We start from the raw sequence: 27,171 nt of genomic DNA, 5'->3' as shown, positions 1-27,171 counted from the left end.
TGTTACAACTTACCCATACAAAATCATCAAACTTCTCACTGTAACTGTGATGCGAAATTCTCAGAGACAGATCCGAATTTTCCTTTGTCTCTCTGTTATGATCCGAGCTTCCTTTATAATAAATATATCCTCAGTGCCAGACTCTATATATATATATATATAGTAGAGATCCACAGAGACAATAAACCCATCACAGAGAATTCATAGCTCTGAGATTGATAATCTTAAAGCAAGCAAACTGTGTATTAAATCACAAAAGGAACAACGCTTATGTTCAATCAAGAGACTGCTCATACAATTGAGATACTGTGCCAATATGTCGAGACTGTGATCATTCATCATACCAATGAGTCCAGAGTCCAAAGTTTGATGACTGTCCACTCTGGAATCTGCAATAGGATGCTTTCACTGTGAGGAATGCTCTGTCATTGAAATACACTCCCTAACACCAGATCCATGATTCCATACACTGCTGATTCAAGTTTCAAACTTTCAACAGAGACCATATTTCTATCAGCAAAACCTGAACAGTGAATACTGTACAAGCCTACAAGGCTTCTTTCATGACTATCTTGGTTCACACCAGAGGAGTGAAATGTATGAGAATTTGATCCATATACAGATGACCAATGCTCTACCCATACTACCCAGTCAGAGTTACAGATATGAGTGTTTTGTCCATCTGTCTTCATTTACTTTTTTAAATTTCTAGCATATTTTAAATTTTTGGATGATTTTTAAATTTGATTTTTTCTTGTCTTTCACAGGAGCCACAAATTAAATAGAAGCCGGACTCCAAATCTTAACAGAAGCCACAAATTAAACACAAGTTCAAAGCAACAACAATGCCGAGAGAGAAGGACTTTGCTTGGGCTTATTGTGACAGGATTCCCGGAGACCCCAGGCTCCTTTGTAAATTTTGCAAAACAAAATGTAGTGGAGGCATTTATAGGTTCAAGTTCCACCTTGCACAAATAACTGGCCATGATATAGGTATTTGCGACAAGGTTGACGACAATGTCAAACACCAAGCAGCCTTGGCCCTTGAAATGTTAGAGCAGCATAATGCCAAGAGAGCAAAGCAAACTGCTGAAATAGGAAATGTTGGAGTTGATACTTTTTCTGCCACTAGCCCCATGTCACCTCAATCTGCTGAATCCTCAATGCCGTTCCCAAGTTTTCCACACATGCCTCCAAGGCCAAGTCAAACTCAAAGCCATGCCAGTCCTTCAACTCCTTTCTTGAACACTGGAGGTGGAAACATAAACGCCTTTTTTGCTCCCCGCACAAAACCCGGTTCCCAACCTACCTTGGATGGCACTGGTTGGAAAAAAAATATCCATAGTCAGGCAAGGAAGGCCATTGCTAACTTTTGGTACTATTCTGACATACCTTTCCACTGTGCCAGAAGTCCTTATTGGCAAGCTATGATTGATGCAATTGCTGTTGCAGGTCCAGGGTTCAAAGCCCCTACATCAGAGAGCCTTAGGGCAGATATGTTGTTAGAGAGTGTTGAAGATGTCATGCTTGTGCTAGCTGAGTTTCGTTCATCATGGGTAGAAACAGGGTGCACCATCATGAGTGATGGATGGACAGATCAGAGGAATAGAACTTTAATAAATTTCCTTGTATCTTGTCCCGCAGGCACAATGTTTCTCAAGTCAGTGGATGCTTCAGATAAGGTTAAGACTGCCCAACTTATCTGTGAAATGATGGAGGAAGTCGTTCAAGAAGTGGGAGAAGAAAATGTTGTACAAATTGTCACCGATAATGCAGCGAATTATATGGCTGCTGGTAGACTTTCTGAGATGAGGCACCCCACTATTTTTTGGACCTCTTGTGCTGCCCATTGCATAGATTTAATGCTTGAGGACATTGATAAGCTTCATTGGATACATGAGGTTGTGGAGAAGGCAAAATCCATAACCAAATACCTATACAACCACACTATTGTCCTAAACGCTATGAGAATATACACTGAAGGTAAAGAAATTGTTCGACCTGCAGTGACTAGATTTGCAACAAATTTCATATCTTTGCAATCTGTGGCTGAGCAAAAGATAAATCTGAAGAGGATGTTCTTGGGACCTGAGTGGATGGGATCTAAACATTCCAAGACCCCTGAAGGCATCGAAATTGCTGCACTTGTGTTTAATGATGGCTTCTGGAAAGATGCTGAAGAGATTATTGCTGTGACGGAGTCCCTTGTTAGAGTTCTCAGGTACTTTTAGTCTTTTAACTTTTTCATTTTTTAAATTTCATTTCAAGCTTCTTTTTATTTACAATGTTTCATATTTCTTTAAATTTGAATGCTTGAACTTTCAGGATGGTTGATGGTGACAAACCCGCTATGGGTTACATTTATGAGGCGATGGATCTCGCAAAGGAGGCCATCAAAAGAAGATATGGGGATGATGAGACAAAGTATATGCCTCTTTGGGACATTATAGATGCACGTTGGGATAGGCAATTGCATTCCCCCTTACATGCTGCTGGGTACTTCTTAAACCCACAATATTTTTATGATAAGAGCAAATTTAATGAGGATGGGGAGGTTGGCAGAGGACTTATGACATGCTTGGAAAGGTGCTTCCCTGATCCAGAACAACAAAGTCGTGTCTTTTCCCAACTACAAGATTATAGGACACCATCTAAATTGTTTGCCTATACCAGTGCTATAAGACAAAGGTCAAAGATGTTGCCAGGTACCCAGCTTGAAGGCTTCATCAATTCATTAAATTTGTTTAAACTTTATTTTGTATGTTAAATGTTTTATTAAATTTTATTTTCTTTTTAAGTTTTTACTATTTACTAATTTGGTACTTCTAGTCTTCTACTCACAAACCCTTACCACTTGCTAGGTCTTTGGTGGCAAAACTTTGGTAGTGATACGCCAGATTTGAAGAGATTTGCCATTCGAATCTTAAACCAAGCATGCAGTGCTTCAGGTTGTGAACGCAACTGGAGCATGTTTGAGAAAATACATTCTAAGAAGCGCAACCGATTGACACAAAAGCGCTTGAATGACCTTGTATTTGTCCATTACAATCTACGACTTCGCAACAAACAAATACAAGGTGAGATTCGAGAGCTTGAATTTGAAGGTTTCATAATCTAGTTCGTACTTTAAAAGTTTAAAGTTCAAACTTCAAAGTGAAATTTTAATTCACATTTCAATTTTCAATGTCTCATGATAATGACAGGTATTGATCATTCACCAATTGACCTTGAAGAGTTAGATTTGCAAGCTACAAATGCGGCAGAATGGGTTCAATTAGATGAGCCTCCTCTTTTCAGCCTTCATGACTTGGAGAACTTTGAGAGTCAAGCAAGCGAAGGAGCGGGAGGAATTGCTTCTAGTTCTCACTCTTAAGAGTCTTAGACTCTTAGTTGCTGATTTTTTTCTGATTAGTATGCAGTTTTTTACTTTTTTGTAAACTTTTAGAAGCATATGCTTCTAAGGACTCAAGACTCAGTGCTTTGGATCATGTGTGGACTCATAACATATATGAGATACTTATTTATTCATGATATTTTGGACATCTATTGATATTATGCATTGTTTGGACATACCTTTATCCAATATTAATGAAAAATGGTTTTTTTAATTCAATATATGTGTATATTTTTATTTAATGAATTTGCCGATTTTTTCCCGATTTTTTCCCGATCCGATTAAAACTTTCGCTCTTTTGGCTCGCCGATTTATTGCCGATTCCGTGTCTGGTAACATTGGGTTTTTGAATAAGATCACTATTATTAAAGATAATGGCATAGTTTTAAAACCAAGCGAGTTGAATCAGATATTGGCCAAGCTAGTTGATTAGACCCTTGTGCTTGCTAACTAGAGCAATAAATATGATCCAAGGGTCATTGAGGAGTGGTTAGGTACCAAACTGGTCCTATCAGGCCGAACCCATAAAAAATTGGCCTGTTTAGGTAAATTCATGGCTCAGTTAGAGGATGGGACACACAAGTGGTTATGGAGGTGATTTTTTTTCAAACCATGGGTAGTTTCCCTCCTAAATTTTCCCCGCTAAGCTCATAAAAGCATGCATATGCTCTTATTTGTCGCACACATGATTTCTAGTGTTTGTGAGCATAAGAGAGCTTGGACAATCATGCAACAACATGTCATCTTGGAGCTAGCTGGAGCTGTCTAGAATCTAGTGGAGTTGTCATCTTTGGGAGGAGGCTTTATTAGGTGGTTTTCTTTGGGAGGAGGCTTTATTAGGTGCTATTGTCAACAGTGTTAGATTCATACCTGGAATTTCTAGCCTTCTTGAATGATTTTCCTCTTCCTTGATTTCCAACACTACTTTTACCTCTGCTATTAGATTTGCCATTCCTTTGATTGCCATGAGAGGGATTTTGATCGTCGTCCCGGTGAGAGTTCCTTCTATCAGGGATTCCCTTGCGTAGTGACCTGATTTATCGCAAATGTAACATCGTCCTTTTCTTCCACCCTTAGGTCCAGCCTTTCTTTTTGATTTAGTCCTGGAATTATTTCTTTTCTTAGCATGAGAAGAAAAGGCAACATGAGGATCTTTAGGCATGGGCATATCTTGCTCTTCTATCCTTGTTTCTTCTTGAATGCATCTTGCCATTAATTCCTCGAAACCAGGAATTACGTTATTGTTGAGAAGAGTAGTCCTGAACACGTACCATTCAGATGGTAATCTTCCAAGGGTTGAGAGTGCAATTTCCCTATCAGTAATAATTTCTCCAATAGATAGGAGATCGTTCTTGATCTCAATGATTCTTAAGAAATATGCTTGCATGCTCTCATCTTTACCCTTCTTAATTTCCTTCAGCGTATTTCTAAGAAACAAAACTTGATTTGCATCATTAACTTTAAATAAACTCACCAGTCTTTCGTAGATTTCCTTGGAGGTGTTCAGGTCGGAGATGTGGGCCACCAAGCGCTTGTCGATAGAGTCCCGGATGATCTTCTTTGTTTTGACTTCACCGGTTTTCCATTTTTTCTTGGCAGCAACGGGTGCATTTGATGGAGGCTCAACAATATTGCCTCTCACATGATCCAACACTCCTTGTTCTTCTAAGGTTAGATCGAGAGACGTCTTCCATCCGTGATAGTCAGACTTCTCACGGAGCTTGTCTTCGGCAGGGAAGAGTGTTGAGGACCCCATAGTTCTTTTAGGATAGCCTTGCCAATCTTTTCTTCGGTGATTGCTCTTGCTCTTGCTCGGGCTTTGTCTTCACCTCAGCGTTGATCCCATGTTAATTTATGGTATGTTCTATGCTTAGAGCAGTTTAATTATCTTTCTTATTATTATTCACAGATTAGCAATCACATGTACATAAAGTAAAGTGCAGATAGAACATTAAATGATCGATAGAAAACAAGCCAAGGCAAGAGACACAAGATGTGGTGGCTAGCCAGGGACAAACCCCAATATGGGGAAACCCTTTGATCAAATCTTCTTTTATCTTCAATAATTCAATAGAGAGAAATAGTACATAAATAAGATTTACATCAGTAGCAACAAACCCTAGATCAACCCTAAACTAGGGCAGACAATATCTCGCAAACTGACCATCGGATCGACTTGATTCCTTCACCAAAAAATGTGGCCTTCAGAGGAAATCTAGATTCACCTACAACGCAGTTCTGAGAGAGTCTGATGGTCAACGCTGGTCAAACTTCTGATCTGCAGTTGCAGCCCTAAATTCTATGTCTTCCTTCCACACATGTGAGAGAAGACTCTCTTTCTACGCAGTAGGAGAAGAGCCTCTTTTCTGCGCAGGAGAGAGAGAGAGAGATGTGATGAGATGAGTGAGTGCAAATGAGGAAAAGTCCTGTATTTATACACAAATTTTGATGATTGAATAGATGCGACTATTGGGCTTCTGAGCCTACATGAGTTGCTGGTCGGCTTGATAATTATTCCATAATCAAAATAAATTCATATCTCCATAAATACTTATTGGAATCGGATGATCTTTAAATCAATCCTACACCTCTCGACGAGAGGAATCTAATAAAAATATTATTAGCCATGAATAAGATGACCCACATGGAGTTTGGCCCTAGTTGCCAATTTTAACATTTCTCTTGGAGACTAGCGATTTTAGCAAAGGAGAAGAGAGGAAGAGAGCAGAGGTTTTAGCTAGGGTGTTTTCAACAGCGAGCCAAGGAGATTTCATCAACAAGAGAAGGAGATTTCAGCAGCACGAGAAAGAGATTTCAGCAACAGATTTGGAGTGCAGAGTTTCCGGCTATTGCATTCTTGGCTTTTTGGCTCAGCTACAACCATATTTCTTTTGTCTTTTTTGGCATTTTGGGGTAGCTTTAGCTACATAAAATTAATTTGGATTAGCAACATTCATTTCTTAGTTTTTTCCTGCTATTTATTCAAATTTTCGTGGGTTTATGCTGCCAAAAATATGAAAAACGATTTTTATTTACAGATTTGTTTTTATTTATTTATTTTTGCAGCAATGGCTCCCAACCAAAGTGCAGCTGCCAGTGTTTTCAAAACCGTTTTTAAAAACCGGTTACCGGTCAAACCGGCCGGTTAGCAAGGCTACCGGTCTGAACCGGCCAAAAAACCCGGTTGGACAGGGCATTTCGCCATTTTTTAGCCCTAACCGGTGAAAACCGGCCGGTTTAGGACGAAACCGGCCGGTTTGTATCAAACCGGCCGGTTTTAGGCATGCCCACCGTAAAGTTAAAAAATCATATTTCTGACTGTGTTTTAGGGGTTTTGGGGGGGAACTAAGGGTGTTTCAACCCTAACAATGTTGGCAATTAATGGTAATGTTAAATTCTTAAAGTAAAAGTGACATTTCCTTTAATTTTCATTTTCATCCTTTTACTTAAATTTTTAACATTACCATGAAATGACTCAGGATGTTTGAGAGTGGTTTCGACCTCATTGGATTTCATATGGAGAAACTAGAATTTTAGATTTCACTCAAAATTCAACAGACTTAATGGTTTTCAGGATTTCATGGTTTGGGGGTAAACAATAAATGCAATCAGAGCTCCAAATGATGAGAAAAACCCCTGATCTAGATCCCATTGTGTTGGATGATATTGATCCAACATCAGAATGGGTGGACGAGACTGAAGAACCTGTGTTTGAGGCTGATTTTGATATCGACATGGCTTTAGTGGGGGATGAAGCAGATTATGTGGTGGCATCAGAACCAGGATCAGTAGCGGTATTAAGGAAAGGCAAAGAACCAATGGAAGGCACTAGTCATGCAGGTCGACAAACTCATGCTTCCATTAGGTCCACTTCTATTGTCATTGGTGGCATTGATACCGAGGTTGCAGATCAGGTTGAGGCATCCTCAGACTCTAAACCAGATGATGTCTATGTAGCTCCTGATGATGATCCTGTGTCTAGTAGTGGTGATGAACTTGATGATTGATCATGTGTACACTGTAGACTTGTAGTAGGCCAATGGCCTCATAGCTTGCAACATTGTTTTTGGACTTTATAGGCCATTTAGAGCCTCATTTCTTATGTATTTTGCTATTTTGTCGATGATATGTATTGCACTCGGTGCCATTTTGATAAATTCACCTTTACATGGTATATAAATGAGCAAACTTTGCATATTTTGTCTCTATTGGCTTGGAATCATGGTTTTACATCTTAAAAATAGTTTTGTTTCATTAAAAATTAATTATTTAATGTATTTTTTTAAAACTGGTTCGTTTTGACCAAACCAGTCCCGGTTAGACCGGTTCCGGTCGGTAAACCGGTTCATTAGGTGGACCGATCCGATCACCGGTTCCGGTTTAAAAACATTGGCAGCTGCAAGTTCAAGCCCTAGGGCCAACCCAAGGGATGAATATTATCCTCTTTGGAGGCATGTTCAGAAGCTTAAAAAATGTGGAGGTGGTGGCTCATGGGAATGGCGATGTAATCTTTTGCAATAATTCGTACAAGGGCTCCTACCCAAGAGTGAAGGCACATCTTTTGCATGGAGGAGGACAGGGGGTTGTGGGTTGCACAAAAACAACAGACCCATTGATAAGGAGGGCTGATCAAAGAGAGCAAGATGAGGTAGATGTTATTAAGAGAAGGCATGATGAGCTTATTCAAGCTCTCCTCAAGCTCCATCTAACATTGAGCCAAGGATTGTAGTTGAAACAAGAAAGAGGCGAGCCAGTGCCACTCAACAACATGAACAACCAGCACCCAAAAATACTAGACGGGCATCCCCTTCAGTTCAAGATGGCAGAATTGCTAAATTGGTTAATGTGCAAGAGAGAGAAGAAACTGATTCCAGAGTGGCTAGGTACTTTTATGCATGTGGTATCCCATTCAATGTTGTTTGCTCTTCTTACTGGCAAGATATGATAAGGGCAATTAACAAAGCTCCTCAAGGGTGCAAGGGGCCCAACTATGAGAAAGTCAGAACTCAGCTTCTCAAAAATGAGAAGTAGCTTGTTGAGGATATTTTATCACCAATTCGTTCTTCATGGAGTAGCTCTGGGGTTACCATAGTCTCAGATGGATGGACAGATACAAGGCGTAGACCGTTGATAAATATCATTGCCACTTCCCCCAAAGGAGCAATGTTTATCAAGGCGGAGGACTGCTCGGGAGAGGTAAAAGATGCACAGTTCATTGCTGATGTTATTATAAAAGCTATTAAACAAATAGGGCCTAACAAGGTGGTGCAAGTTATCACGGATAATGCACCAGTTTGCAAAGCTGCAGGTTTAATTATTGAGGGGAGGTATGACCACATCTTTTGGACACCATGCATTGTCCATAATCTGAATATGATCTTAGAGGAGATCGAGAACAAAGTTTCATGGATAAAGGAAATCACAGGGGAAGCAAGGGAGATTGTCAAATTCATCACCAACCACCACCAATCTCAGGCCATATTTCGAGAGTACTCCAAATTGGAGTTGTTAAAAGTTGCTGAGACAAGATATGCCTCAAACTACCCGATGTTGCGTCGCCTTGTCGAGGTTAAGCATGCATTAGTTTCTATGGTGGCGAGTCAACTTTGGGTTGAGTGGAGACAAGCATATTCAGAACGAGGATATATGGTGCGTAGATTGTGCGTTGATGAGGATTGGTGGAGCAAGGTAGATTTCTTGCTAAAGTTCACAATCCTTGCATTTGAGCTTCTTCGGAGTGTTGACACTGACCAACCTTTCTTAAGAGAGGTATATGATGGCATGGATTCCATGGTTGAGAAAACTATGGAAATCATTTCGCAAGAGTCTCCACAACTTTTGTTTGTTGATGATCCTTTTGCTGGTTTAGTCAAGAAAATCATTTTTGATGGGTGGAACAATTTCAACACTCCATTGCACACTTTAGCACATGCCTTGAACCCCAAATTTTATGATGAGGAGCTTATTGCTCAAAGCAATGGGAAGAGGAAGGCACCCCATAAGGATAGAGAGGTGGCTACTGGGGTGAAAAAAGTCCTTACGAGAATGTTTCCTCTCATCTACACAGGGAGGTAAAGGAAGAATTTGCCAGTTTTGCTGCAGGAATAGATGATTATGCAGATAAATCAGCTGTGGAGGAGAGAAGCACCATGAATCTAGTTAGGTGGTGGATTTGTCATGGAGCAAATAGTGTACATTTGCAAAACCTTGCCATTCGTATTCTTTCACAAGTGGCAAGCTCTTCATCAGCAGAAAGGAATTGGAGCACTTATGGTTTTATTCATTCTGTGAAGCGTAATAGGTTGGGCTCACAAAAGGTAGAGGATCTTGTTTATGTGCACTCCAACCTTCGCCTTGCATCTCGTAGGGGTCCAGAATACAACAATGGTCCTTGATCCATAATCTGAATCCTTGGATGTTGATTGCCTTCTCCATAGCTGCTTATTTCATGATCTCTTCCTTTCTTTCTTCACACATTTCCTTTCAGGAATTTCCGATCATATTTCCTCCAATTAATGTCAACCACCTCATATTTCATATGAGGACATATTATGTTGTTTTCATCTAGTCAATGTGTGACCCATGCTTTCCGGCATCTTTTCAATGGTGGAGATCCTTTCCTTTTGATCAAGCTCTCGAAGTAGAGCATTTATCCATGTCATCGGCAACCATATGACATTACTCCAAATTATCAAATATAAGCATTCATACCTGATTCTTATTTTAGGTCATCTTCCTTCAACAGATTCCTTGATTGAAAACTTCAATCCCTTGACACCATACCATTCTTTCATGAATTCCTCCAAGTTGAAATTCTTGATGAAACACTTGCTCCCTTTTGTTTGGTGTGCCTTCCGTTGAAGATTCCAATAGAGGATCTTAAGTATCCTCATTCAGTAGAAGTTTCCTCTTAATTGATGTATGATGAGCTTTGTGCCGAATGACTTCCTTTTTCTTTTATCCATAAGTGCTTCGATTGATGTTACCAAGAGCTATATCCTTTCATAAACCTAATTCAACTATCATCCATGCTTCCCTATGATGATGTCACGAGCTCTTGCTTCCAATGCTTCTTATGATGCCATTCTTAACATGATAAATTCTATCATGCTTCTAATGGTTCCTAATAGTTATACTTTACAATAGGAAAATTTGAAAACATAACTTGAAAAGAGCTAGGTGAGGAAGACTATCTCAATAATAATAGAGATCTTTTACTTCCTCTTTCTTGGATTTCTTCTTTTCAACTTCCTCCACTTCCTTGGTGATATGGGTTTCTTCTCTTATTCTTTTGTTATTGTCCTTCTCAATCTGAAGACAATCTTTCTTGTAATGCCCATATTCTTGACATCCATAGCATTGAATCTTAGCCATGTTCTTCTTCTTTTTCTTGCGAACCAAATTTTCCAAATTTTCTCTTTCTTTTTGTCATTGTAGCATATGCTTGGTTTTGTTTTCCTAATCCTACATCAGATTTTGCCTTGAGCTTGGATTCTTGAATCTTGCATAGTGACCATAGATCCTGCAATGGAGTAGCTTCTTTCTTCCCATAAATACTTGAAGTAAAGTTACCCCACTCCTTTGATAGTGCTTTTAGTACTACTGTGGTCATTTCTCTATCAGACATGACTTCTCCCAGATATTGAGTTGATCCTTCTTCATAAGTTACCGGATCTGACAGGGGGAGGGCCAATATCCTCGGATCTGCGGATTTGATCTAGATTCGGATCCACTAGAATACATGGAAAATACGACAGGTGGCAAATCTAGGGTTTGCGGAAACCACTCCTTGTCGATGGAAACAGATCCCGTATAAATTTGTTGGAACCAACGAAAGTGAAAATCACATGTTGCGAGTGATTTTAATGATTTTAAGTTTTTGTCTTTTTGTTAAAGTTTAAAGTGTGCACTGTGGTCCCTCTTTGTCAGTATTGCACCCTACTCTCCAGGAATAGGCGGAACATGCTATAAAGGGAAGGAAAGACCAACTGTTTATTCATCACCATTACTCATTCATCATCGACTTATTCATCACCCTTCGATGTTATAGCTATTAACACTTCGTCGCACTCGTATTCCGATATTCGAACCTCAGTTTTGTTCTTCGAAGTATCGAGAGTTTGTTTCAATTTTTTATTGTTCCCCAATTCCATTGAAACTCGTCTTTAATTCCGGGTGGGTGGGTTAGGTAGAGAAAAGACACAAGTGGGCAACCCTTTTCCACTTCCACTTCGCGTGACCAGAAAATGGGATTCAGACCATGTAAATGGTTTCGTTTCCATAAACACGACATTCGTACAACACTTTCTTTGCCTACACTTCCTTCATTAACGTTGCATCTCTACAACACCACTTACTACACCACAAATATATTGTTTTTTAAGTGTTATTTGTATTGATTGATTGGAGCCATATAGTAACGAATATGTGTGTTTATTGTGTGGAGCCATTCTTTAAAAAGTATATGGTATAGTATAATGTGTATGGTTTGTGTGAGGTTTATTGATTGTGTGGGGCCTGGAGTCAGTTTATTGGTCCATATAGTCCTAAGCCCATATATATATATATTAATTGTATAGTCTTATCTAGTCCATGTTAGTCTTATCTATCACATGACGTATATTCACTCTAAGCATCAATATATTAGAAATACCACATCTTTTGTCCATGTGCTCTTATCTTATTATTAGAGTTCAAGAAGATAATTCTAAAAGTGTTTGATGGTTTCAGGGAATATTTTATTTTTGAAGTCTAAAGTGTTTTTTTAAATTTTTTAAAATATTCTTATATTTTAATTTTTTTGTACTTGATGTATCCTTGCCGTATCTGGATTTTGGATTTTCGAGAACCTAGCGAATTCGGATTTGTATTCGTATCTGTATCCAAATCCTGGTAACTTAGCCTTCTTCCTTCTTCTCGGCTATCCTTCAGAGCTTCCGCCCCTTGGTTCAGGTCTGCAACTTTCGGTCCTAATTTAGAAACCTAGTTGTAGCTCTTGGAAAGTGTCACCTTCTAGATAATGCCTTTGACTCCTTCACTTAGGATAAAGTCTCCTTCTAGCTTAACTGGGCTTCTCTTTTGACTTGTCCTTCTCCAAATTTGGTTACCGAAGATGTCTACAATCTCTTCTCGACTTCTTCTGCAGCAAATGATCCCTCTCTTCTTCGCACATGTGATATCAAAGTGACCCTAAACAGATCCAAAATGAACTCGACTTCTAGTCCCTTCTTCTTCGCTTGGATGAGAGTTATTCTTGAGTGTATTTCACACTTCTTATTTCAGACCGTGACCAAATTGCTTGCTTTCAAATGAGAGTCAAACTACCTCAAAATCACATAACCAATCTTTTGTCGACGCGTTTCGAACCAACCAGTGTGGTTCATCGTCAGGACAAGTTGAAGAACCAATCCGGCTTAGCGTGATTAAATAGAGTGTGCAGAGACTCCAACAGCTATAATGCTAACGGCTAATTTTGACCGAATGATCTTGGTCAAAATTAGCCGTTAGCATTATAGCTGTTGGAGTCTCTGCACACTCTATTTAATCACGCTAAGCCGGATTGGTTCTTCAACTTGTCCTGACGATGAACCACACTGGTTGGTTCGAAACGCGTCGACAAAAGATTGGTTATGTGATTTTGCCGAAGATTATCTAAACAATGTTATGGATCACAGAAGTCTAAACTCCTTAGTCAAACTACCTATTTATAGTAGTTTTCCCATGTATATAAGCCGACTTGACAAAGATCTAGGCCGACATGTCCTTAGGTGAGGTTCCATTACTCTTGCTTGGAGGCGACTTGTTGAAGGTACTTTTTCTTGGTCTTCGAAGGCCTCTTTGACTCTTTTAATGACTCATATACAAATGTAACATGCCCAAGAAGGGTCCTTCATACATGACATTGACTCAATTTGACTTTTATGACTTGATGACAAAACCTAAAGGCTCACAATGGGAACCTTAACTAAAATAAAATTTCTTGATCATGAAACCCATGATTCAAGTATTACGAAAATAATTTTATTTTCTTCTTTACATCAATTACATAAAATTACAATTACACATGTCATTTTGAAGACCGAACCTAGTTACACTTTTCAACATTTTGGAGTGTTTAACTTGTGAGTATGAACTTCGTTTGTTACATTTGTATTAGAGCATAAACAAATTATGTTCGTTATTTGGTATCATAGTGTAAACAAATTCTATTCATTATAGTTTCACCATTGTATTGTTGGTCAATTTTACCATCATATTGACTAGCCGAATTAGGTGCATCTTTTGTTGAATTGAAGAGTTTCTCTAAGGAAAAAGGTTGTTGGGTTTTCCCAGGGTAGATCTTGTGTCATCTTTGTGCATTGTGGTCTCTATTGTTCCGGTACATTTTGTTGAAAAATTTAGGGCAACTAGATTAGGTACTTTCTCTTTTCTTTGATAACTGCTTGTGATGAATTTTACTTGACTTGATTAGCCTCTTGTTTATAACCTATTATAATTATTGTTCTTGTCAACAAACAACTGCCAAAACGATAAAGAACAACGAGACAAGAGGACACAACATATAGGCGATCAGCCAGGGCCAAAACCTCTCCATTTGAGAGGAAAACCCACAAGAACTCTTCTCTTCCTATAGAACTTCGAATGACGAATTCCAAGATCTATGACCCTTGACCAAGACCCCTCTAAGACCAAGTCAACTTCTCTTTGAAGGGATTTCTTCCAGCATAATCAACCCAAGTCAATCCAACTTCACAACTGCTGTAATTCCCTGCTTCAACCTCAACGTCGGACCTGCAACTGGGACTGCAATTTTTGGCTTTTGCAGAAACCCTAGTTTCAGCATGTGTGGAAGGATAAGGTATTTCTACCCTCTTTTTCTCCTTCACTATGGATGGCTTCTTCTCCTAGGGAACTCAGCTTGCAATGGAAACTTCTTTAGAGGAAAATCTCGGCTTCCTTGTATGACTGCAATTCGGTACTTTTGCCGCAGAAAGTAGCTTTAAATATTTCACACGTGTGAGGTGTATAGCCCAAAATGATATTTAGAAACTTTGTTTTTTTCTTCCTTGGATTCTCCTTCCCTTTGCTAGGTACCTTTCGCTCTTCATGTCCTTCTATGAACTTGATTGATGTCCCCTGCAAATGATGTTGAGTCTTCTTTATATAGGCTTCTTGTTGCATCCAATGTTGCAGTAATCGTTATAGGGATATTATTGGCGAGGGGAAAAAATCGTAAAAATTGGGGGGAAAATTGTAACATACAAAAATATTCATTTTTTTTTTTTCAAATTTTTTAATATCTAAAGCATCTACAACATAAAGTAAATACATTGACACATAAATATGATAAAAGAACTAATATATAAGGTGTTTAATATCATTTCTAGTGCTACATCACACATAACAATGAATCATGTCCTAAATAGTAAGTCCTGACTCATGACTCCCAACTCAGCCTCAAAATATCAACAAAAAATATAATAATGTATCTCATGCGTCATAATGTCATATACAATGAAGTGAACCAAATAACTAAGGTCTAATACTACTAATTTCCTCTGTCCCTCTTGCGAGAAAATGCAATAGCTTTCCCTTTCTCTCTAGATGTAGATGCCGATGGAGTTGGCAGTGGATTCTGCTATGCTCTAGAAGTTGAAGAACTAGGAGCTATAGGAGGTAGACCACGTCCTCTACTGGTGGTAGGGGTAGCTCGGGTAGGTGGTGTCACCTCCTCCTCCTGTTGCTCGGCCTCCTCCTCCTCCTCCCCCTCCACTACCTCCTGCTCTAACCAATCATCAGTAGACTCCATGAGAGGCCTCTCGGCCTCAACCCTCCATGCAACAAAGGTGTCAGTCCCATCCAATGAGATGGCCTCCATATCAGGTATTCTCTCAAGTTGCCTCACCCACAATCGAAGATTGTAGTAGACGTAGACCATGACATTAAGTCGTTGGGACTCCAACCTGTACAAAGATCATAAAATAATAATTATAAAAAAAAATATTGTTTAATGAATTGAAAAAATTATTTGGAAATTTGCAATATTTTAAGTGTTAACTTATTGCACTTCTTGTTGTGTATTTTTTCAAATACACTCTAGCTGCGCTCGCATCCTGAGGAGCTACATGTTTGGCTGAGGATTCGAATGGCAAGCTTTTGCAGAAGGGGTACCCTGGCACCATACATTCTCCACCATGCATCTACAACAAAATTACAAATAAAATTTTAAATAAACATAAGAAAAAAATGAAATTTGAAAGTTGAAGCAAAGTATGAAGTTATGAACTTGAAGAAACAATGAAATTTGAAACAAACTAAAAAATACCTAGCATTTTAGTCATCCTATCAGTCACAACCATGTCAAAGCCAAATGTGCCACCTGCCATCCTGTATGTCTCAATTTCTTTGGAGATTTCTGTACGTTCTGCTGGAGATCGCACTATCCTTTGGACACAGGTTAAGAATCCATCTATGATCTCATCATCAAATACGAACCCACATGGGTAAGAAAATGCGGGGTTCAGGTAGATCCCTGCTGCATGAATGGGATGATGGAGTGTGTTGTTCCATCGTTCATCAATCATTTCCCATAGGAGTTGTCTCTGAAACCCCTCATCTCCCTTATCATCATAGTAGGCCCGAATGGATTCTTTTGCCCTGTCCATGGCCTCATATAAATAGCCCATTGCGGGATTCTCACCATCAACTAATCGAAGAACCTTTGCACTTCCGCCCAGAAGTCTTCTTGGTATGAAACTAGTCTGTATATGGCCTCTCCCTCTGGTTTGCGGCTCATTGTCAAAGCATGCCACTCCTCTGAAAGAAACATTCTCCCTCTGGTTTGCGGCTCATTGTCAAAGCACGCCACTCCTCTGAAAGAAACATTCTCTTCACATCCCACATAGAATTCAAGAGGGATTGAAGAGATATGAAACTGGTGTCAAACCGTGTAATGGCGGGGCGCACCAACTCCTTGTTGTTGGTGAATTTTCTCATCAGGCTAAGCACATATGTATGATTATATATAAATTTTGTAATGCTTTTTGATGACACAACAATATCTTTGACAAAGAAAATTTTCTCTATGTCCTCCAACATCAAATCAATACAATGTGCAGCACAAGGTGTCCAAAATAAAGTAGGATGCCTCTCCATAAGCATCTTTCCAGCAGCAACATAATTTGCAGCATTGTTCGTTATGACTTGGACAACATGTTCTGCACCCACCTCCAAAATAAACACATCCAACAAATCACATAAAGTTTTTGCATCTTTGATATGTGAAGATGCATCAACAGATTTCATAAACATAGTCCCCTTGGGACAACTAACCAAGAAGTTTATAAGGGTTCTCCCCTTTTGGTCGGTCCAACCATCTAACATCACAGTGCATCCTATTTGTGCCCATGATGCCCTAAACTCCTCCAATCTTTTGGTGTAGTCAACCTTTTCATTTTGAAGAATCCGGCCTCTAAAGTCATAAGAAGGGATTTTGTACTCTGGGCCAACAGTTGCAATAACATCAACAATAGGCTGGGAAAATGGATTATTCCTTGCAACGCTGAAAGGAATATCACTCCAAAGGAGAAATTTGGCCAACAACTTGTTAGCTTGTTTTTTCTCAGTTTTTTTAAGTATTGAAGTGATAGATGGCTGTCAACTAGGCGTGGTTCTAGGAACAAAAAATGATGAGGCAGCTACCGGGTTGGTTGTAGATATTGATGCTGAAGTAGAACAGTGCCACTTGTTCAACCTGAGCCTAACACAAACTTTGTTAGTTGCTTCTTCATTTCTGCTTTGGCCTCTCTATTGTGCTCTAAATTTTCCAATGATCTCATGGCTTTTCAAATGATTTCAGGATTTGTATTTGTGCAAGGCCTTACATCAAATCCAGGGATTTGTGCAAGGTGATACTTCAATCTGTAAACCCTCCTTGACATATGCTGCCCACACAACTTGCAAGACAAGTTTATTCTATCAAACCCTCCATCAGGTTCACCAAATTCCCACAGAGGGTCCAATTTCCTTGGCATGTTTGTAACTTGGTTGAACTTTGGATTCTTGAGTTTTAAATTTGTAAGATGAAGTTTGACTTTGAACTTTGAAGTTGAATGGTGATTCGGTGAACCTATGGCAAAATAAGGATTACAATTTACAAGTTACAATCTTACAATTTACAAAAACTAAAAAAAAAATTACATACATGAGTAACATGACAAAACACATGGAATTTTTGACAATTTAAGTTTTTAACAAACAAAATGAAAAATCAAATGACAAAAACCCCATCAAGATTCAAATCAATTCAAAAATATTTGATAACCCATTGAATTCTTTTGATAAACAATGGGTTATTCAGATTCCAAAACCAACCAAAAACATAAAAAAAAATCAAAACAAAGTTACAAAACACAAAATTTTGGTGCCCATACCGGTTTGATGGAGAAAATTCGTCTCCTCCTTAGCTCTCACTCCGTTTTTCTCCTCCAATCAGCGGATTTAGCTCCCAAACGACCAAGAGGTCACTGCAAAACCCCGTCGCTGTCGGCGTGCCGCTGTCTGTGCAAATGATTTCCAAAAATCATGTTTTTTGCTCTTATAAACTCGCTGTCTGCATGGCCCACGATTTTTTTGAATCGAATTGAGATTTTTTCGAAAAAATCACGGTTATTTCAAAAAATCGTTGAAAAACAAAATTGTAATTATTGCGCGATTTTATCGGTGAAATTTGGAAATCGCGATTTTCCGATAAAATCACAATTTTATCATGATTTCCGCAAGGCCGACTTGTCACTGTCCTTTGGCCAACTTGTCTTTTGTGAAGGCCGACTTGTTGCTTGCACATTGACTAGGTCTTCGAGGGACTTTGACTCTATTTTTGACTCAAATAATTTTCTTTACAATATGTAACAGTCCCAAAAGAGTTTTCCATACATGACAATGACTCAATTGACTTGTAGATTAAATGACAAGCCCTAGAAGCACTCAATGGGTGCTTGACCTAAAAATAAATTTCCCTCGAGCATAAAACCCATTCCTCAAGAATGACAATAATAAATTCTTTTTTCTCTTTACAACAAATACATAAAATCATGATTACATATGTGATTATGAAGACCAAACCTAGTTACATATTTCAACACATTTATGGTTTAATTTCCGATGTGTAATTTCTTAATGATAAACTGGAAGTGCGAAAATAATATCTAGATCATTAGAAGTAATTATCAGTTTTCAGAAATTAGTGCTTGTATCTATTGCAGTTGAAAAATCAACAAACAGATGTGCTGAGCAATTTGACTTCTGATGGTGAAGTGCGGTGTGGAAACAGATTCTTCAGATGTGTTGAGGACTATTTGTTTAGTTATGTAAGGTTTAGAGAATTCATAGCTCTAACGTTCTTTCTAATGTGTTTACACTCCAAACGTAACACTGAAGAGAGAAAATATGATTCCTATAAAGCTTTTAGTCAGTTGGACAGTGAGTTTCTTTTAGTTATTTTAGATTAACATGTCACTAAAATATCTTCTCAGTTCTTTCATTCCTTATTTTTTATTTCAGTTTTACAAATTACTCTACACCACTTCAGTTGTTTGGTTCACATTTAGATATTAACCCAGACTTTTTAGTTATTGGCATATTGCATAGATACTGCCTTTTATAAAATGTGGATTCGTGCATGGCAGGTATGAACAGGCAGAGTATATTGAAAGAGAAATGGAGCAGATGGGAGAACAAATTAAGCGAATAATAGAGACTGTAAATGCAAATCAGGTATGTTAGTGTAAGCTTGAGTGCAATATTGGTTGATTTTGAGTGGTGTGTTCTTGTTATTAAAAGTTTACGAATTTAAGAAGTATTTTTTCCCTCCAGGGTGGGGACTTGGATAGCTCTGATGGGATCAGTCCGCTGGACATTGTAGTAAGAATTTTGAACAATCAATTGAATTCCCTGGTTTGGATTGACGAAAAGGTAAGTGTATTTTGATGGCTTTTTATAGTTGCCCGAAGAGATTTATAAAAATTAATTCAAGAGAATGATGTCTATTGTAGACACACAAGGTGTTCAGGCCATAGCCATTATATCTTGCTGTATACACATACACCCTGCATATTTCCATGACTTTTTCACTTCGGCTAGTGTCAGTAACTTCATGTGTCTATTTATATTTCCACTTTGATCATTTGCATTCAAAAATAAAAAAAGAATTGCTGTAATTCCTGTCCTTGTAATGCAGATGCGAATTTGGACACTTTTTTGTGCTTTGAGTTAGGAGATGTTCTTTTTGCAACAGAAATATATCGTATTATTAAGTTATTCAATTTGGATAAGATTGTTGATGCTTTGATGATATTTTCATCATGAGAACTACGGTGAGAGTGTTTTCAAAATCTCTGCTAAAGTTCCTGAACCTCATGCTGTTGCACTTGACTTAAAAGAAATGAAAATTAGTGCAAAGTTGGGTATTTTGTATGTTTAAAGTCATAAACTTCCAGATATTATTTTGATGCCTGCAGAATCGAGATGTTAGAATGGTTTACTTGACATGTGGATATGCACTTATATAGTACACTGTCATGTCCCCATTTTTATTTTCCTCTATAGTACAGCTGGGATGGGTTTCCAGGGTATGTGATGGCCATGCCACAGGGGCAGGAATCAGGATTACGGGTCCGGGGGTATTTTGAAGAGTTTTTATGGAATTTGATGACATTCACTTGGCAGATTCCATTATCCACACAATTTGCTTTTCTTTTCTTTGCATTCTGACAAATTTCAGAAATTAGCATTATTATGGCGTCTAACTTAATTATTTATGCTTAAGGTGGCATTTCGGGAAGATTATTTGATGGAACACTTCAGCTCATTGGAACCAAAACAAGAAGATCTACAGGATGAGATGTTGAGAAGTGACTTCTAGTGGTCGGAGAGAGTATGGCGGGCAATTTACCATTTTCATTATTTTTTTTGTGAATAATATATAATTATTATTGAAAGAAGTGAGTAATTACATTGGTTGGTTTGTGCGGGGGAGAGCCCGACACAAGGACCAACATAATCGTCTGTTCTGGCTTCAGTATTTCTCCTTTTACATTGAAACTTTGGCAAAATTGGGTTCTGTAGCCTATGGTAGATACAGTGGAGAATTTCCAAGAACCAAAAAGGAACCCTTTTTACAACATACTAAAAAAAGAGAGTATAGATCATAGCCGTCGCTGTACTGACTAGGCCTGGGGTGTTTATTTCGGAGATTGAGTAGTTTGCAACAGACAATCCTCCACGAGAGAAAAGAGACAAAAAAGAGCTTGCTGTAACCATTCTTGGTTAGTGGTGACTGGGTCTTCGTCCAGGCTGATGGGAGTCTCTTGAGTACTCACCTCCTGCGGCGCAGTAGTGTTCGGATCACTGGAGGAGGCTCCAACAATCTCTTTATTGATACTTGGTGAGCCTTCAACAATTGAATGGACTCTCACTGTTGATTTCTTCCTGATGACGGTGTACTCGAGTAATGAAACGACAATGTTGGACGACTTCAACATAGATAAACAACTTCTCCGTAAGGTTGCCAATCTTAGTTTCAAGCGCCTTAGTGCGCTCCTCCTGCTCCTGCATTGCAAGACCCATGATTGTTTTCATCTGCCACCATGTTTCTATGGTGCGCGCATAAAGGTTCTCGCGCGCTCTGGTGAGGGCAAGATTAGGGATCCAGGTAAAGTTTGCATCTATTTCATCAGACGTAACCTCTTTGCGAAGAACATTTGCTTGGGCTTCCACATTGGCGATGCTATCTTGAGTTTATGCGTTTACGAACATTGCGTAGTTCAAAGCTGTGCGCCTGGTGGAGGTCTCAGCGCGAGTAGTGGGGGGCGAACCCAGAGAATGCCATTGGGAGGTTGCGTGACTATGCCTGCTCCCTAACTGGAGGCAGGAATGGAATTGCGCTTCAGGGCCATGAGTGAAACAGAGGGGCTGGGGGCGAGAAAAACCAGAGAGCGGAGGAAGTGCGGGGTGGGGGGGTGTGAGAGCAGCACGAATGACGGGAGGAAGAAGGGTGAGGGGGAAATAAATAGAAGCCTGGGGATCAATGGAAGCGTGGAGCGGAGAGGGGGGGGGGCGAGAAGGGGAAGTGTGTGAAGAACGAAGATGAGGAAGTGGAGGAGGAGCCTTGTAGACGGGATGTGACGAGATGGTGGCGACCACACAGAGGAGGAGGGAGGTGGCGTGAAAGGCCAACACATCAAGTGTGCCAAGGATTGGTTTGGGCGTGTGCGCTGCAGTGTCATGATTCTTCCAATGCTTAGAATCATCCTTGAGTTGATGGAGGGTGCGCGAACAATTATTGTTTGCTAATTTGATTGTCTTTGTCTTTGATCATTGCACAGTGCTGATGAAGGTCACTATCGTCCATGTCATTCCATGATCTGGTGTTGAATTGAAGGGTCCTCGTTGTACCCTCATTTGCTAATTTGTCCGCGAGCTTATTGTCGTTCCTTCTCATGGCCTGAAAGTGTAGGCTTGCCACGCTGTCTATTTTGTGTTGGATTCTCTGTATAATTTTGTCTAGGCGCCAACTGTCCGAGACTTCATCCACCTTGATACGCTACTGAAGTTTCTTGCCTATAAGTGGCTAGAGTGGAGTCCCCTTCCACGATCAATGGACTTAGCTTTAGTAATGCCATTTTCCAGAGCGTGAAGTGAAGTGGCATTGTTTGTTGCTGAAACTATGTTACCCTCATAAATCCATATTATTTCGCCTTTTGAGTTCCTAAAGACACCTCCAAAATCGGCCAGGCCTGGGTTACCTTTAGTTGTGCCATCGTAGTTAAGCTTAATGGGGCCGAGCTCTGACAACCTCCATATGTCTTTCTGTTTATCATTCCTGCGGGGAAGAAGACTTCGAGAACTCTGATATGGAGGAGGTCCAACATAGACAAAATTCTCGCTTCTGAATTGGTGGGAGGGGCATTGGAAGTCTGAATGGGGGAAGAAGCCACTGTTTCCCGAATTGCTCTTTTGATCTTAGATAATATAATTTCCTCCTGAGTGGAGATGCCTCAGAAAGTTCTGGCATTGTGTTCCTTCCATAGGGGCCAGGAGACCAAACCATGTATTAAGTTCCATGCCTGATTAACCAAAGGGTGAGAGGAGAAGGAAGGTCTCCAATTCGCGATAGTGTTCTATATGGTAGAGGGATCCCGATCCGAACTGTTGAAGACCAAGAATACCCAGTTGCAAAGTTTGGATGCGTATGGACATTCATTCAGGAGATGATTGGGGGTTTCTTCCTCTAACTGACAAAGATGGCATTTGGAGGGACCAATGAAGCCTTTTCTCCTTAGATTGTCCCAAGTTAAGATCTTTCTGTGCAGAGCAAGCCATAGGAAAATAGAAATTTTAGACCAGAGTTTCCTGTCCCAGATAGAATTCCATTTTGGGTCAAGTTGAAGTTGATCAAGCTTGGCTAGGTATTTGTAGGCTTCACTTAAATTGAAGTGACCGACTGAATTCTTGCCCCATCGGATTTTATCCTCTGAGAAGTCATGGAGGATTTGTCTTTTTTGAAGTTCTGATGAGAGATCAGACCAAGACTGATGATTAATGTGGGGAGCCCAGTCCTCTTGATCCAACCAGATTCTCCATCTGTCCCCAACCACCCTTGGTTTCCAATACTGGCTGACTCTGGTCCTACCTTTATTTTGCATGTTGGTCTTGATTTGTTGGTATTGATCTTGATCAAGCTCAGACCTTTGTTTCCTAGCATCCTTCCAGAAGAGAGCCTTGCCTTCGTTTCCAATCTCCTAGAAACAACGTTTTTGAATGATTGCCCTGTTCTCCCACGCTTGATTCCTACATAACTGATCCTTTGATGCTGCCATTAAGCCTAATAATTTGTTCCTGCGAGAGGGAAGGGGTATACTTAGCTTTCCAAAGGATTTCCCAAGGGGAGTTAGGGTTTGCAATCGATCTCCATAGAGTTTTGGCTCCCAGGGTCTTCCACAGGAGGTCTGTGTCTTTGAGCCAAAGGCCATCGTCTTTTTTGGGATTGCAATTTTTTTCCCATGCCACAAGAGCCATTTATGGTTTTCTTTTGCTCCTCTCCATAAAAAATTCCTTTGCAAGTTTCTGATTTTGTTGGAGATCACTTTTGGAGCAGCCAAAGCCGAGTACAAATAGAGCGAGATCGCCTGTAAAACAGATTTTACCAAGATGAGACGACCGATCAGATTGAGAGATCTGAAGGTCTAATTAGCAATTCTTTTTTCAAGCTTGTTGATCAGGCCTTCCCAAGTAGCCTGGGAGAGTGGCCTGTCTATCAATGGGACCCCAAGGTAGTTGGAGGGGAGGGTGCTAATGGGGAAGTCAAGGAATCTGGCAATGTTCCTGCGATGGGCAGACGGGTATTAAAGAAGAACGAATTGGATTTCTTTGGATTGATGGTGGTGGCAGAGGCCGCAGAAAAATCTGATAGAATGGTCTTAAAAGCGAAAGCTTCTCTGATAGTCGGGAGCCCCACGAGACGAGTGTCATCCACGAGTTGTTGGTGCGTGGAGGGTGGAGCAGAGGCATGAGGCTGGAGACCTGAGAGCTTGTTAACATGCATAGCAACAAAAATTGAGCGGCTTAGCCCTTCAACCATGATGACAAAGAGAAAGGGAGAAATAGGATCCCCTTGCTTGATACCCCTGGAAGGATGGAAGGGTGGCGAAGGGGAACCATTCACGAGGATGGAGAAAAACGCACCTGACACCATTGCCATGATCCATTTGATACTATCTTTGAGGAACCCAAACGCAACCAGAACTTGTCTCATGTAATCCCAACTAATCTTGTCAAAGGATTTGGACATGTCTAATTGAATCATCATACCAGGTTTCTTTTGGATTTTGAGAGAGTGGATGAGCTCGTGAGAAAGGATGATACTATCCATGATTTGCCTGTCTTCCACGTAACCAGATTGGTGATGAGAGATAAGGAGAGGCAAGATGGATTTCAACCGATTGGTAAGGAATTTGGAGATAATTTTGTAAATGACATTGTAGAGGGCTATAGGCTGACTTTTGTCCGGGGAGTCAACTTATTTGCCCTTGGGAATCAAGCTAAGGAATGTGGAGTTGAGGGCTCTTAGGATAGACTTTTAAATGTAGGATTCTTCCACAAGGGCATGGACTTCCGATTTAAGGATGGGCCAACAAGCTTTATAGAAATCTATAGTAAAACCATCCAGACCAGGGGCTTTTCCATTGGGCATCCCCATAACCACTTCTTCCACTTCCTGGAGGGACACTTTTCTTAGGAGCATTTTATTATGCTCTTCAATGAGGATTTTGGGAATGTGGTTGGTGATTTTTTTAATATCTTGATCCTGGTCATTCCTAGGCTCTTTGAGAAGAGAGTTGAAGTAATGAGTGAGCTCTGCATCCAACTCCTCTTGAGAGTGAATAAGATGTCCCTCTCGGTTCTTCAGAGCCATAATTTTGTTGTTTCTCCTGTGTTGTATCATTGATTTATGGAAAAACACAGTGTTCTTTTCCCCACATTTCAGCCAGTTGATTATGGATTTTTGTTGCCACAACTTCTCTTCTTGGATGGCTCTTTCCTCCTAGCTTTGTTGTAATCTTTGTTCCTCTTGTTTGCTGCTCTTTATGAGCCCTTCAATAATGTTTTGCTGGAGAAGCTCCAAGTTTTGTTGTTGTTGTTTTTAATTTTTGTTCCCCGTGATGATATTGTCGAAGGATTCTTTGTTCCATTTTTTGATTTTTTCTTTGGTATGTTTTAGCTTTTGTTGGAAAGTGTACATTTTGTTGCCGGTTCTGGTGGGAGGGTTGGTCCACCATTGTTTCATTTTGTCCATGAATTTCGAGTGATCCAACTAGAAGGCTTCGAATCCGAAAGGCTTATTTTTAGGACCTTTGGAAATTTGAATCTTGACAGAGATAGGCCAGCGATCTGAACCTGCTTGCGGGAGAATGCGCGCTTCCATTTCCTAAGAGGTAATGTTAGTTTCCTCTGATAAGAGGAAACGGTCTAGCCGAGAGGCAATTTGTCAGTCTCCTTTTCTATGGTTGTAAGAAAAGCCTCTGAGTCCTTATCTAATTTTCTAATTCCACCTCTCTTCTCCACGAGATTAGTTATCATATTAAAATCGCCTGCTATTATTTTGAAAGGGAGATGTATGGGATCAAGCAGATTGGAGATGCATTGAAGCATCTTAATTATGTCTATCACCTTGTGAGGGGCGTAGACATTGGTTATGCAGATACTTTCATTGGTGCCAATAATTTTCAGGACCGCTGTTATGGAATGATGAGGTTGAACTTGAGTTTTTCCGTAAAGTCATTATCCCTCCTGCCGAACCTGTGGCCGAGTTAGCTAAGAAGTTGTAGGGCTTAAAGCAGGAGTTTAGAAGGAGACAAGGGTGAATCGATTCAAGTTTGGTTCCTTGAAGTATGAGGATATCACGATTTTCATACAGGATTTTGTTTTTCAAGATTCGTTTCTTCCCGAGACTATTTAGTCCTCTAATATTCCAAGAAATGCAATTCATAAGCATGGAGAGGGGTTTAGGGCCAGAGCTTTTACCTTCCCTTCATTGATTAGCTTGGCTCCCAGTTCTTGGAGGAGTTGACTGGTGGTCTTTCGGCCTCTTTTCTGACTTGGACCTTTAAGGTTGAATCCTCCTACTGGAATGTTTGCTAAGATGCCCTTTGATGCAATGCTTTCTTGTGCGGGGTGGAGTGCCTTGAGTTTTAAATCTTCTTGGAGGAGGTAAGCACCTTCAATTTTTTGTAGTTGGTGTTCTGGTATGGCTTTTATTCCATTTAACTTCCATTCCTTTGCAATGGTTGCTAGGTCTACCCCCTCCAGAGCTTCTTCTATGGCGCTCTCCTCTGGTGTTTCCTCTAACGCTATTTGCTCCATTTCTGTGTCCTCTTGTGAGTGCTCCTTTTCTCTGTTACTATTGACTGTATCCTTGTCATCATGTTCTCTGTCTGCTTGGGTTTGCTCCTCTTCTCCTGCTTCATCTCTTGTTGGATAGTTTGGATCCATTTGTTCCTGAGTGAAGTTCAAGGCATCGAACGGGTTCTGACTTGCCTCCTTAAATTGATTCTTCCTGGGGATAGCCTTTTTCCTGTTATGCTTGGTCTTGGAGTTGACTGTAGTGTATCCTTCACTGTCTTTTTTTTGCTTGCTTGCTCGAGAGGTTGAGGGGCTTTGTTTAGAGGATAGTCTCGGAAGAGATGATCGTGTTCATGGCACTTCCTGCATCTAAAGGGGATGTGTTCATAGTCTATACTTTGAAGCTAGAATTCATCCCTAAAGATTAATTTTATTGCATTTGAAAGGGCTTCAGAGACATCTTATGTATACGCAAATTTGGGCATAGGAAACATAATGTCCATTTCTAGTTCCTTAAGAGATTTTGATGTACTCCCCCATCGGGTCTCTTATGCCTTTTAAAACCGAAGGAGCCCAGTAATCAGTTGGTAAGGAGTAGAGGCATACCCAGACTGGAACTCTTGTGAAATCCTCCTTTTCTGGTGTGAAGTTGTCCTTCCAATATCTCATGTATAGTCTGGCTGAGTTATAGAAATAGGGACCTCCTTCAAATATTCTATCTCTGTCTTCTAGGAGGTCAAAGATTACTGTGAAGAATCCTTTGGATCCCAGCTGAAGTCTTATTCCCCCTTGGGTGTCCATTTGCTTTGTATCCACCAGTTTAGGGATTTTTCGGTTGGCCATATGCCCATAAATTTGCATATTACTGCATCTTCTTA

The 27,171-nt window shown here is 39.9% G+C and overlaps 2 protein-coding genes across 4 annotated transcripts in view; both read left to right on the top strand.

Annotated features, from left to right (window-relative positions):
• The window catches only part of EMB2766 (structural constituent of nuclear pore), a 175,524-nt gene that overhangs the window by 114,605 nt on the left and 33,748 nt on the right, over window positions 1-27,171 (top strand). For all 3 annotated transcript variants that reach the window (XM_089458258.1, XM_089458259.1, XM_089458257.1), the window contains 2 exons: window positions 19,081-19,168; window positions 19,268-19,366. In XM_089458258.1, the coding sequence (XP_089314384.1) occupies window positions 19,081-19,168; window positions 19,268-19,366 (187 nt within the window). The remainder of the gene's footprint in view (window positions 1-19,080; window positions 19,169-19,267; window positions 19,367-27,171) is intronic.
• Window positions 1,495-3,559, top strand: LOC149247639 (uncharacterized). The gene is made up of 4 exons (XM_089455915.1): window positions 1,495-2,221; window positions 2,326-2,705; window positions 2,862-3,077; window positions 3,204-3,559. The coding sequence occupies exons 1-4, from the start codon at window positions 1,497-1,499 to the stop codon at window positions 3,371-3,373; spliced, it is 1,491 nt and encodes a 496-aa protein (XP_089312041.1). The 5' UTR covers window positions 1,495-1,496; the 3' UTR covers window positions 3,374-3,559.

Source organism: Pinus tabuliformis, chromosome 7 (genome assembly GCF_031772625.1).
Source record: "Pinus tabuliformis cultivar Carrire ecotype Pingquan chromosome 7, CPIR1, whole genome shotgun sequence".
NCBI lineage: Eukaryota > Viridiplantae > Streptophyta > Pinopsida > Pinales > Pinaceae > Pinus > Pinus tabuliformis.
This window is presented reverse-complemented; position numbering and strand designations above follow the sequence as displayed.